This window comes from Nuphar pumila, chromosome 6 (genome assembly GCF_984573655.1).
Source record: "Nuphar pumila chromosome 6, dmNupPumi1.hap1.1, whole genome shotgun sequence".
Classification (NCBI taxonomy): Eukaryota; Viridiplantae; Streptophyta; class Magnoliopsida; order Nymphaeales; family Nymphaeaceae; genus Nuphar; species Nuphar pumila.
Window position 1 is genome coordinate 118,247,302 of NC_143254.1, and position 14,104 is coordinate 118,261,405.

The following is a 14,104-nucleotide window of genomic DNA, read 5'->3' on the forward strand; positions in this document are numbered from 1 at the left end:
TGGGTTTTTGTTGTGTGTCCTTAGTGGACATTTGTTGTGCTTGCTCACTTGATTCTTTGGTGGACATATTGTAGTTGTTTGAAAAGCTCTTGTTTCCTTCATGGTATCAGAGCAAGGTTGCTCTTGAATCTTGAAGATTATTTGTCTCGTTTTTTGTGCTTGTGGAAGCAATAAAAAATCTTTTATTCTTTTGTGGTTCAAGTGTTCGTGTGATCGTGCATTTGAAGAAAAACATGATTTGTTGGTTAATGTGATTTCACTCAAAGTTCGTGGTGCGGTGTTTGTGTTCTTCCCCTTTCCTTTCTCATCTCATCTCTTTTCTCACATTTTCTTTCTCTCTCTCTCTTATCCCTTGTAAGAACGGATGATAATGAAAAAGTCATCATACCCATGAAACTCAATGATACTAACTTTGTAATGTGATCTTCAATCATAAAGCACCATATTTGGGAAAAGGGATTGTGGCGACTAGTAGATGGTTCCGGTCCGGAACCCAAACTAGTCCTCACAAAGGTAGTGAATGAAAAAAAAGTGCCTCTTACGGATGGTGAGAAGGATAAAGCGTTAACCACTTATGAGAAAAAGTGGAAAGAGTGGAGAATGGGGCATGCCAAGATCATCTTTTGGCTAATCAATAGCATGGATATTAAAAAATGTTTTAGCCTCTTGAAGTTTGAGTATGCAAATAAGTCTTGGGAATACCTTAAGAATATGTATTCCCTTAAGGATATTGCACATGTGTGCAATTTGCAAAACAAAATTCAGATTATGACTCAAAAAAACAAAAGTATTAGAGAATACTATAATGAGTTGTCCGAACTTTGGGAAGAATTGTCTCTTCTTGAGCCTAAATGACATTGTGCCAAAGACATAAAGCTCCGTAAAAAACAACTTGATGCGGAGCACTTTTATCAATTCATAAATAGATTGGGACTAGAGTTTGAAAGTACTAAATCAACTCTTCACCATAGAGGTAAAATTCTCTCTATTGTTGACACTATTGAAGAGTCAAGTATGGAGAAGAATAGGCTAAAAGGGCATACTTCGAAGAATGAAGACAACTCCGTCCTAGCCGTCTCTAGACTAGGAAACTGTTAATATATATATATATATATACACACACACACACACACACACACACACATATATATATATATATAATATAATATAATTTGTATTGTAATAGTTTACCCAACAAGGACATTTTAGTCTTTTCACATGTAATTATAGTTGCTTATTAGAAAAATTATAATTTTCTTTTTCTTATTTTCTTGTTTTTTCCTTTTCTTTTTTTGTCTTTCCCATGACATTGGGAGCCCCACTGTATAAAGTCGTTGGGGCCCCAATGGTCATAAATATGACTGTTGGGAGCTCCCCAACGTCTCTATGAAGGGAGCTCCCAATGGCCTTCCTCATGGCTTGTTGTATATAAATAGGGGAGGTGTTTCTCCTATTTTTCTCATTGCTTTTTCAAGCATATTATTAATAACATCTTGTTCTTTTACTTGTTGGTGTTGCCCTTTGTTGGCTCTTTGTATTGTCCCATAGTGGACTTTTGTGTATGCACTTTTGTGCTTCTATTGTGCCTTTGTAATTGTCCACTCTTGTACTTGTATGTGCTTTTGCACTTTGTTCTTGTAATTCTGCATACTTCATTACATGGTATCAGAGCCATAGTGCTCTTGGTTTCTTGAAAAGTGACCATTGAAAGATCGTGACTCGGGGATCGTGGTGCTTGCGGTAACTCAAGTGAAGGGGCTCTTTCGTGTTCTTCCATAATCCTTGTTCCCTCTTTTACTAAGCCAAAATGAAGAATGAGCAAAAGATTAATCTCTTTCAAATTGAATGGTACCAACTACATGATGTAGGCATCTGCCATGAAAAATAACCTCAAAGGTAAGAAGCTTTGGGGATACGTGATTGACTCTATTCCAGAACCTAGACTCAAACTCACTAAGTTGGATGGAGGTCAAGAAAAGCTTTAGAAGGAAATGCTTGCATAAAAGCCATTGAAGACCATCAATCCAAGATAGAAGATTGGGAAAGTAAACATGCAAAAAATCTTGCATGGTTTATGAACAATGTTGAGCTCAAAATATGTGCCAACATTGGTAAGTTCCGCAAGGCTAATGAGGCATGGTTTTTTATGAAATGTATGTATACACAAAAAGACCTTGCAAGACAATTCTTTCTCTAAGAAAAAATGCGTACAATCAAACAAGAGAACATGAGTGTCCATGATTACTTTAGTACTCTTGGTCCCTTATGGGATGAATTATCTCTTTTTGAGCCCAAGTGGGTCGCTAGTGAAGATGTTGAATTAAGAAGGGAGAAAATAGAAAAAGAGCACTTTTTCCAATTCTTGTATGGGCTTAGGCCCGAATATATGTTACTTCAGAATATCAACTGCTAACTTCTTCACCAAAGCGCTTCCAACTCCACGATTTATGTTTCTTCTTAGCAAACTTTCGGTCTTCTCCCCGAAAAGTTCGAGGAGGCGTGTTAAATTATGTATATATAGATATATATTTATAAATATACTTATATATATACATATATGTATATATATACATATTTCTTTTTTGTTTTCTTGTACCCCAAAAACCTGATAGGGGTATTTTGGTAAATCCCCATGTAATCTTTTTCTTTTTGCATTTTTCCTTTTCTCTCTTTTTTTACCTTTTCTTTTTCTTTTTTTCTTTTTTGTTTTTCATATTGTAAGACCACAAGGGGCCCCACTCATCTAGTCATTGGGGCCCCAACGGTCATATTTATGACCGTTGGGGCTCCCAAAAACTAGATGGGAGCCCCCTTGTGGTCCCTCCTCTTTAGTTTCCTCCTCTATAAATAGAGGAGGCTCTCTCTTATATGGTCATGGGTTTTTCACCCTCTTCTTTCTTTCTTCAATAATATCCAACTTATGACTTTTAGGCACTTTTCCTTTTAGTGGGTTTTGTATACACTTTTAGTGTTTGTGTTCTTGGTTCTTGGCATCACTCTTCTAAGAGAGTGGTTTGCTTTATTGGTGCTTCCGCCTTTTTCATTACAACGGGTGTCATGCACTTGCTAGACAGATCACAGATGGACATCGTGACTCTTCATTTATTTCATTTTCGTTTTATTTAGTTGTTACTGCACTTTTAATTATTCATTTATGCAATTGTCTCAAGACTTATCACTTATTATTCAATAAAGGTTTGGTTTGGTATGGATGATAATTGTAAGCTCTATTGTGGTTGGTTGTTTTATCCAATTAGGAGTGGAACTGTAAAGGCCCCGGGTTTCTGGGAAGATTTCTGCTATGGTTTAAAAAAAAATCTGCATTTTAAGGAGTATGAATTGGGGTCGTTACAGAGGGTACATTCTTTTTCAAATGAAACTTGCTATTAATATTTGTACTAAGTTTGGTATTAAAGATGATAAGAAGATAGAAACCCCAGAAGTGATTAATGCTAAATTGAGGCTGGAAGATGGGACTCTGCTTGAAGATCCTACACCTTACTACCAACTAGTCGGGTCGCTTACTTATCTATCACTCGGCCAGACATAGTTCATGCAGTTCACTTAGTTAGCCAGTTTTAGCATGCTCCCAACACTGTGCACATGAGTGCTATCTTGAGGATTGGGGCGAAAATCTCAATGATAGTCTCAACTATCGATTTTTTTGTATTTTTAGATAACTGTGATTTTATGGAGATGCAAGAAGCAACAAAAAATATCAGTATCCTCAATTGAAGTTGAATATCATGCAATGACTACAACAACAATGGAGCTTGTGTGGCTTAAAAGTCTTCTCATTGATATGAGTGTAATCATCTCAACACCTTCGAAGATGTATTGCGACAATAAGAGTGCAATCTATATTGCGAGCAACCACGTCTTCCATGAGCGAACCAAACATATTGAGATGGATTGTCATTATGTGTGTGATGAGTATCTGAGAGGAACTATTACGTTGTCGTCTGTCACATCGGAGTACCAGCTGGTGGATTTCTTTACCAAAGCTCTTCCTGCTCCTCGATTTATTTTTCTCTTTAGCAAACTTTTGGTCATTTTCCTGTAAGTTTGAGGGAGAGTGTTAATATATATATATATATATATATATATATAATCTGTATTGTAATAGTTTGCCTGACAGGGGCATTTTAGTATTTTCAAATGTAATTATAGTTGTTTATTAGAAATAATTATATTTTTCTTTTTCTTTTTTTCTTTTTTTCTTTTTTTCTTTTTTTCTTATTTTTTCCTTTTCTTTTTTTGTTTTTCCCATGCCATTGGGTGCTCCACTAACGTCTCTATGAAGAGAGCTCCCAATGGCCTCCCTTATGGCTTGTTGTATATAAGTAGGGGCGGTGTTACCCCTATTTTTCTCAATGCTTTTTCAAGCGTATTATTAATAACATCCTATTTTTTTACTTGTTGGTGTTTCCCTTTGTTGGCTCTTTGTATTGTCCCATAGTGGACTTTTGCTTATACACTTTTGTACTTGGCCTTTGTAATTGTCAACTCTTGGACTTGTTTGTGTTTTTGCACTTTGTTCTTGTAAGTCCGACATGTGGCCTTACAAACCACCTCATTGGAAGCAAGCCAATGAATATGAAAACAAGCCTCATTGGAAACAAGGCAATGCGTATGACAAAAAAAAAGTTATTTGCTATAATTGTCATGAACCAGGACACATTAAACCTCTATGTCTGAAGTTTAGAAGAAGGGACGAAAAGAAGGTAGCTTCAGTCAGTTATCCACGAGAGTTAAATGATGTAAAACCTCATGATGCACCCGTATCCAGAGTTATCAGTCAACGAAGCGGGAGCGGGAAGCGATACGGGAAGCGGGAGCGGGAAGCGAGGCACTTTCAAAAATTTAGGAAGCGAGGAAGCGTGGGTGTAATAACCGCAAATTTTATGCAGTTACCTAGAAAATTTATATATATATATATATTTTATAATTAACGTGATTTGGGCCTAGGATCCCTTACCCGGATCCAAAAGAAAAATATATATGGGTATTAAAGTATTTATATAATAATAATACTAAATAAATAAATAACTAAGATTAATTGTTATAAGGAAATAGTAATAAATAAACTTGTCGAATCCACTGTTGGACCCAAGTGGATCCAACCCATGGATCCACTGTTATTTACGCGACCCGGATCCATATTTTAAAACATCCGGATCCAAATCGCGATCGGATCCAGCGTCGGGGTTCGGACCCGGACCCGGCCCACACCCTGCAAAATGAAAACAATTGGGGGTTAAAAAGGGCAACCCGATATGGGTTGCCTGATAAAAATAGGAAGGAGAAATCCCCTCCCCCGATAAATCGCATGTTAGGGTTCGTTTGAACCCTAACACGTTGAGTGTGAGGGAGATGGGGGGGAAACCGCAGCCGCCGGGGGAAAAAAATCTATCCTTTCCCCCCTTCTCGAAAGGAGAGGAGGGGCTCGAAGCTCTTCAAAAGGCTAGTCTCTCTCTCTCTCTCTCTCTCTCTCTCTCTCTCTCTCTCTCTCTCTCTCTCTCTCTCTCTCTCGGTCTTCATCCTCTGGTTTGCGTGCGCAACAGCAGTGCACCGACGTCGGCGACTTCCTTCCCGCAACAATAGCTATGCAAACGCCGGTCAAGGTAGGGTTTCTGTAAAATTTTTTACAGGTCGATCATGGGCTTGTGTGGGGAGTGGGCTGTCCAAAACCCAAATCGGTCGATTTGCAGGGGGGTTACTCTTCGAGCTTTGCAAATTGGGTGTGATGTCGGCTGTTATGCAGTCCCGCAATCGCACAGGAACAAATACCTCGAAGGGGGAAAATCTCCAATTTGGGGTTGTCTGTCAACCCCAAACCGAAAACCTCAAATCTACGATTTGGGGGTTTCGGATTTTTATGGTAAAGGGGATCGAGCGTGGTGTGTGTGGGGGTTGTACAAAAATGAGTTTATGTGATATCTTAAACTAAAGTATGATTCAGTGTTTTAAATGTTGAGGCATCGTCCATCAAGTTTGGGGTAGATTGTTGTTTACTTGTGATTTTCCGAGTGTGATGTGAACATTTTTCTTTTCTTCGTAAATATATTAGCATCCTGAATGTATTTCATAAATTCCAAATTCTTGCATATAATATGGCACTCAAATAGTTGCATGAAACACAATATTGCAAGATCTTCTTGTCATTTTCCTGATATTATGTTGTGGTGCACCTCGGGCAGCAGACATTGCACTAAATCATGCACCTATTCATATACAGACATGGTAAATTCAGGGTTTATGGCATATCGTACTATTATAGAATTCTTGTGTGAAGTTCTTCTTAAGGCTAAACCGAATTGCTTGTTGTATAGGCTGTAGGGTAGCTAAATTATTAACAGTTTTGGTTCATGTGGCCGTATGGAATATGTTTCTTTCTTTGTTTTCATGCGTAACACAGTATGTTATTGGATACTTATTTAGTCTGTAAAGTACAGTAAATGGCTGAACAAATAGTTATTGTACAGGCTGTATATTAGCTGAACTGAAATGTTAAAGAATACTTAGTTCATATGGCTGAACAAAGTCTAGTTGGTTTTATTGTTTTCTTGCGTAACTCAGCATGCTATATGATACTTAATTATTCGGTAAAAATACATTGTAATGACTGAGTGATCTAATGATACCTAGTCGTCACTTATCTTGTACACTGAATTTCCTGTGTTTGTATAACTGAAATAGGTAGAATGAGTTTACAGTTTTTGTTATTTTCGGCCTGTATTGTGATACACATCAAAATGTTATGTTTTTGGTATGTTGGATATAAACACTGTGTATGTTAGTTTCGAGAATTGTAAATATTTCAAGATATTTAGGAGATGCTTGCTTCTCCTTTAACATTTTGTAAACAGTATGCATAAAAATCTTAAGTTACTATTAATGAATTATCAACTGTGGGTTTGTGAATGTGCCAATTATCATTTTATTAAATTTTATCTCCATTGATCCTTATAAAGGGCCGAGCTAAGTTAATGATGATTCATGTCAAAGAAAGTTTTAACCACTCTTTTAGTTTAAGTAAACCATGGTAGTGATAGATGAATAAGAATAATTTTCCCTTATGTGTAATTGTTATGGTTTAAGGCTGGCACGTGAATCACCAAGCTTGGTACTTGAAGGTTTCACCGTGGCACTCAAGTTGAAAAGGTTAATACCCACATAAATATTAACTTTTGTGCTTGACTGGTTTAAAGGCACTGGAGCACTCTGAGTGGGTTGTGCAATGAATATGAAAAAAAAATGAAGATATGTGTACCTTAGAAAAATGACTAAGTTTGAGAACTTACTACTATGGTAGTAAGAGGTAGATGGGGAAACACCCCCATACTTCGGGAAAATAATTAAATGAAAAGATTAACCCACTCAGATTCAGGCTTACCTTGGAGAGGGTAGGTGGTACAAAACTCTGGGGACGCGTTTAATTATTTCGAGCGAAAATGACTCGTTGGTCCCCAGTCCTCGGGGTTGGGGGACCTGGACTACCAATATGTCCTAGGTAGTAGCTTTTTGTTCTTCTGCAGAAGTTAGGATGCATCCTGTTTTGGTTTTGGCCTTTGGGAGTTTCTCTCGGTCACTGGCCGCTCCCTTGGGATTTCAGTCTCAGTTAGAATGTTCGGGTTAATAAAATACCCTTGAATAGTATACCCCCGAACGTTCTCTTCTGTGATGGTTACCTCGGCTCGTGTGTACCCGCGAGATAAGATAATATAAACACTATTTAGAACAGTTAGGTATCACAGTGAGTGGAGTTATTAAAGAGGCATTCACATATTCTTTCAGCAGGCTTTATATTTTGAAATTGTAATGAATTGAAATCCTAAAATGTGCAGATATGAGATGATTGAACTATTACATGAAAGTTATGCATGTTACTGTTATTTGCTGGTATAATAACATGAAAGTTATGCATGTTACTGTTATTTGCTGGTGTATAACATACCTCACTTGCTTATTAATGTTGCATACTATGCTTTACCTGCTCAGTTATTGTTGTTGTATGATTGCTTACATGTGCGGGTTTATGATTGTTGATTTCTGTTGCATAATCTGTTTACTTGTTTAGATATATGTTGGAAATTACCTTTGACACTCACATCACATGCGAGATTCATGATATACCTGCATTAAGAATTTCAGTTTTCTTACTTAGACGTGGTAGTCTAATTCCTTTAATTTACAAATTTCCGGTGAAGAGTAAAGCTATGAGCGACGCGGGATGAGGCGCTGACCAGGACTTGATCTACTTGTTCTCTGGCGGTCCTACTTTCTTTCAGATTGAAATCTTTGTTTTGAAACTCATAATGTGAAAACTCTGATGTTTGATTCCATTAATATTGAAATAAAAATAAATGGTGTGGTTTGCTTTTACCTTCCTGTATCGTTCTGAAATGCTTAACCCTTGAATTATTAGTTGTTTTCGCTATATCAAAAAAAAATCCTCAAAAAATCTAGGTTAAAATTTTGGGGCGTTACAGTGGGACCACTTAGAAGAAAATTACGAACCGTCTCGGAAGCGACCTAGGAAGCGAACCGGAAGCGAGGGGGGAAGCGAAAGAAATGAAAAAAATGGAGAAGCGTGGGGAAACGCATTGGGAAGCGCGCTTCTCAAAAAAGGGGACGCTTCCCCCACGCGTTTCGGAAGCGCGCTTCCCCTTTTACCTAGGCGCTTCCGATAACTCTGCCTGTATCCATGTCTCAAATAATGAAAATTCTCCAACCTCTTCTTAGAAGGGCATCTTCTTTAAATGGAGCCTCAACTGAAGCTTTTGTCTAATCTTTCTCTGATCTCTGTAAAACTTCTTGGCTTCTTGATTATGGTGCATCTTTTTATATGACCCCTAATAGTAAAAATGTATCTGAATGTCACACTAACTCACGTGTGTCAAATGTTTTTACAACCAATGGTACGTCTCTTAAAATAAAAGTAGGAAATTTCAAAAAAAATCAAAACTCTAAAAAGTTTATTATTCCAAAAGTTAGATATATTCCTAATTTAAACTTAAATCTTTTGTTTGTTTCACAAATATCTGACCATTGATGTAATGTCTCTTTCTCTTTTGATGATTGTTGGGTGCAGGATCATCAGTCAGGGAAGCTGATTGGGGAAGGTCATAGAGAAGGAGGCCTCTATTACATGAATTTTTTGGAATTACCCAAGGATAGTTTTTATTGTAATGTTCAGAAATTGGATTTGGATTTGTGACATAAACGTCTTGGTTATCCTAGTGTATCCAAAATCCAACACCTTCCAAGTTTGAAAATTTTTTACATGTAAAGGTTGTATTCTTGGTAAAATGAAGAGATTATCATTCTTTGAAAGAACTTTTGTTTCTTATAGACTACTTGAAGTAATACATTGAGATGTACGGGGGCCACCACCAGTTACATCAAAAGGTGGATATGCATACTATGTGGTTTTTGTTGATGATTTTTCTAGGCATGCTTGGATCTACTTCCTTAAGCATAAATATGAAGTTTTTTCACATTTTCAAATATTTCATAATTTAGTCAAAAATAAGTTTGAAAAGAATATTTCTATTTTTCGTACTGATTTAAGGGAAGAATTTTTATCAAAAGAATTTAAAGATTATCTAAACTTTCATGGCATCACACATCAAAGATCTTGCCCTTATACACCACAACAAAATGGTTTGGCTGAACAAAAACACACACATTATGGAAACAACAAAAACTTTATTAATAGCAAATCAAGTACCAAAAGAATTTTGGGCTGAAGCAGTCTTAACTGCTATATATCTCATTAACAGAATGCCATCCTCATCTTTGCAAAATATAACACCAATTGAAAAACTCTTTAAATTAGTTATACACTATTCTAGACTAAGAGTTTTTCGGTGCAAATGTTTTGTTTTTACTAATAGAAATGATAAACTTTCTCTCCATGCCATTCTTTGTGCCTATTTGGGTTATATAAATAACCAAAAAGGCGACAGATGCTTTGATCTTAAAAATAAAAAAATATATGTTTTAAGGAATGTTTCCTTCTTAAAAAAGGAAAGTTCTTTTAACTTTGAAAAGGGTTAGGAAGTAACTCAGTATTCATTTTTATTTGATTTAATATCAAATTATGATAACTGTGATTATGAATGTGACCTTGACAATGGTTTTGATACATGTGACGTTGATAATGATCATGATGATGTGATTAATGAAGAGCAATCCCATAGGGACAGACTATTTACAGTATTCTAGGCGTAGGGATCTCAATCACTCATGTGCACTAGAAAAGTATTCTGAACCAATTGAAGTACAAACCAGAAGGTCATCTCGGATTTCTAAACTGCCTACAAAAATTGTATTATATAACTCTTTTTCTCTAAAATATAAGGCGTTCATTGTTTTAATCCATTCATATGTAGAACCTTCAACCTATGGTCAAGTTAAATAACATCTTGAGTGGGTAGAAGCCATGAGGGTAGAGTTAGAAGCTTTAGAAAATGCTAGTACTTATCATTCATGATGTTCTACAAGAAAATATACTCATAGGCTGTAGATGAGTATATAAGGTTAAAACCAAGAGTGATGGAACTCTTGAAAGGTATAAAACTAGGTTAGTTGCCAAAAGATATTTTCAAGAATATGGTATAGATTATGAAAAAGACTTTGCTCCAGTTGCTAGAATAACCACTGTTAGGACCCTAATAGCCTTAACCTCTGTTAGAAGATGACCTATATTCCAAATGGATGTAAAAAATGTCTTCCTTAATAGAACCTTAGTTAAAGAAGTTTATATGGTGGCACCACTTGGTATTAATATTTCTAAGGGTAAATCTTTTCGTCTGGACAAAGCTCTCTATGGTCTTAAACAAGTATCAAAGGTTTGGTATGATAAGTTTAGTCAAGTTATGCTTGATATTGGCTTCAGAACTTGTTTAACTGACATTGCCATATTTGTTAAAGCTTCTAGTACAGGTATTATTATTATTCTCTATGTGGACGATATAATCATCACCGAAGGAGATAAACAAAGAGTTGAAAATATTAAAAAACTTCTCAAGAAAAAATTTGAAATGACTAATTTGGGTTTATTAAAGTATTTTTTAGGAACTCCCCTAAAGGGTACTTATTGTTTCAGTCTAAATTTGCGTTTGCTTGTCTCCATGTCTAAAATCACAGATGATAAGAGAGTTGATACCCAAGAGATTGTCAACACCAAGATGATAGAGAACATCTTGAGGATCCTACTCCTTACAGACAATTTATTGGAGCACTCTCTTATCTTTCAATTACTGGACCTGATATAGCACACACTATACACACAACTAGTCAATTTCATCACACTCCTACTTCTATTCACATGGGAGCAGTCTTGCGTATTATTAGATATTTTAAAAACTCTCTTTCTCGAAGCCTTTTTTTGTTTGCTTCATCTTCATTAGATTTAATTGTTTATATTGATGCTGACTGAGGAGGTGTTCTCAACAACAGACACTCAACCACGGGTTTTTGTGTTTTTCTAGGTGACTCTCTGATCTCGTGGCGATTCAAGAAGTATTCAAGGGTCTCACATTGATCAATTAAGGTTGAATATCGAGCTATGGCAACAACAACGATGGAGGTAGTCTGGCTCGAAAGATTGTTGGTTGATATGGGAGTTCAAGTGACTGGTGCGTCGCGCATGTGTTGTGACAATAAGAGTGTGATTTATATTGCCAGCAATCGAACTTTTCATGAACGTACTAAACATATTGAAATTGACTCTCACTACGTTTGAGAGGAGTATATTCATGGGACTATTGATCTGCCTTATGTTACATCAGAATATCAATTAGTAGATTTTTTCACCAAACATCTTGTTGCTCCCAGATAACACTTTTAGACAAACTTTTGATTATTGTACCATATGTGTGTGTATTTACATATGTACATACGAATGTACGTAAATATATTATATACATATATGTATATATATATATATATATATATATTAATATATGTATTTATTTATTTTTCTTTTCTTTATTTTTCCTTTATTTTATTTATTTATTTATCTATTTTGAACTAGAGGTCCAATTAGTCAACATTTAGTTGACTAGTTTTGGAGTCTTGGAGTCTTGGAGCCGTTGGATCTAGTCCAATGGCTACAAATAGAGCCATTGGACTAGCTCCAACAACTCTATTGAGTCTCCCTCCCTCTTCTCGTGTATAAATAGGGGTTATCCCCTCTCATTGTACTCATGCTTCTTGCATGTTTTGTGATAAATAAAGAGATTATTTATTTTTTAGCTCTCTTGTGGATACCCCTTGTGTGGGTTTTTGTTGTGTGTCCTTAGTGGACATTTGTTGTGCTTGTTCACTTGATTCTTTGGTAGACACATTGTGGTTGTTTGAAAAGCTCTTGTTTCCTTACAATTTCTTTCTATTTTCTTTTTATGCAATCACTTAATATTTTCAGTTCTTCCTTTATAGTTTCATCTTGTTTTCTATGCAATGTATCCTTAGAAACTCATGCTATTAACCTTTTCATATCAGGGCTTGTTGTTGTAGCATTTGGTCCAAGCTATGCATATGTTCTTATTAGGCTACTATATGGGCGAAAGTGGAGCGATGGAGAAGCTTCTATTGCTCTTGGTTACTATTGCTTTTATGTTCTTGTTTTGGCAGTAAATGGTTAGTACCTTTCTTTACCCATTGAATTATAAGTTTATATGTTCATGTTTTTCATGTTTCCTCACAAATTGTTCCAAAAGTTATGTATTTTATGATCTCGTACACATTCCCTGCTCTGCTTAGGCTGTCACATATGCTTCCCTTTACACTTTGACTTATTATCTGGTGAGTGACTTACGTCCTTAAATGGATAGAAAGTTCTAAATCCAAGTTGCTTTATGCTAATATGTGAAGGGATTTATGCCCTTAATCAAACAAAAACTTGAAAAGTTGTATAGAAACTGCACAGTTATGTAATATTTGTTTTGGTCACTGCCAAGATGTCCCTTGTTATCACCATATTGTGGAAATATGTACACTGTACAGCTGGATCTTGCTTTGCTGTCTTTTCATCAACGGTATCATGACTCCAAGTCCAAGCTGTTTTTCTACCTGCATCTCTCACGGGCTGTATATGATTGGATGAGTCTATCTTTTCCCTGTTGGAGCTAATTTATGTCCACAAGCAATTCTAGGTTAACAAGTACTGAAAGTTATTCTGTGCTCTTCAATAAATTTGTCATGTATTCCCATCCATACCTATTCAAAGATTCAAAGGGCTATGATAACGTAATCATTTTCATTCAAAACAAACTGAATGTTGTATAAGACTAATGTGCATTCTTAAATCTAAACTTTTAACCACACAATACTGTAAAAATCACAATGAGCCTCAAAAGATTCATAGTGTTCACTTTCATCAAGATTTTCTAAAAGCAAGGTTTTTATGTTAAACTTTAACAATTGTTCTTATATACACACACATGTATGCATGTGTGTGTGTGTGTGGTGATAACTGAACCATGATAGTTTATTGAGGTTCATGTTTGGCATGCTCTACTTGATATTTTTATGTGCTAAGGTTTTCTCCGATATAATGATTTCATCTATTTCTAGATAATGCTCTTTTCATTAATTGCAAGTCGTGGTCCTTTTACCATAGCGAAAATCAAACGGATTCTAATCATTAACTACAAGCATAGTATAAAAACTATGCCCAAACTTATTTGTAAGGTTGTCCAGCAGTTGGCTCCTAAACCCATCAAACAAAACCAACATGAAGTATCTGGAGATATATCTTTTAGTAATTAAGAAGGCTTTTAGATTTTGCAATGGCTAATGAGACTCACAAGGTCACCAAAACCAACATAAAGAGTGCATCTTTTCCACTTCTCCCCAAACTAAATTATGTTAGAAAAATTAAAATTGTTTATACAGATATTTATAGTGAGGGAGAGGCACCTTGACCTAAATGAGGCACATTTGAAGAGTGAGGTTTTGTCCGGGATTATGTATATATGCAACTGTTTTGGAGTTAGATATGGGTTTTGGTCTGTTGTCCTAATAATTTATTTGTGTAACAAATTTACGACCTTTTAAACTTATCTGGTGCATTCTATTCTCTGCATATTGCACT

General features: G+C 35.9%; 1 protein-coding gene across 3 annotated transcripts in view; it reads left to right on the forward strand.

Annotated features, from left to right (window-relative positions):
• LOC149835889 (lipid transporter) overlaps positions 1 to 14,104 on the forward strand; it is a 103,913-nt gene that overhangs the window by 87,289 nt on the left and 2,520 nt on the right. For all 3 annotated transcript variants that reach the window (XM_090008825.1, XM_090008827.1, XM_090008826.1), the window contains one exon: positions 12,511 to 12,648. In XM_090008825.1, the coding sequence (XP_089864951.1) occupies positions 12,511 to 12,648 (138 nt within the window). The remainder of the gene's footprint in view (positions 1 to 12,510; positions 12,649 to 14,104) is intronic.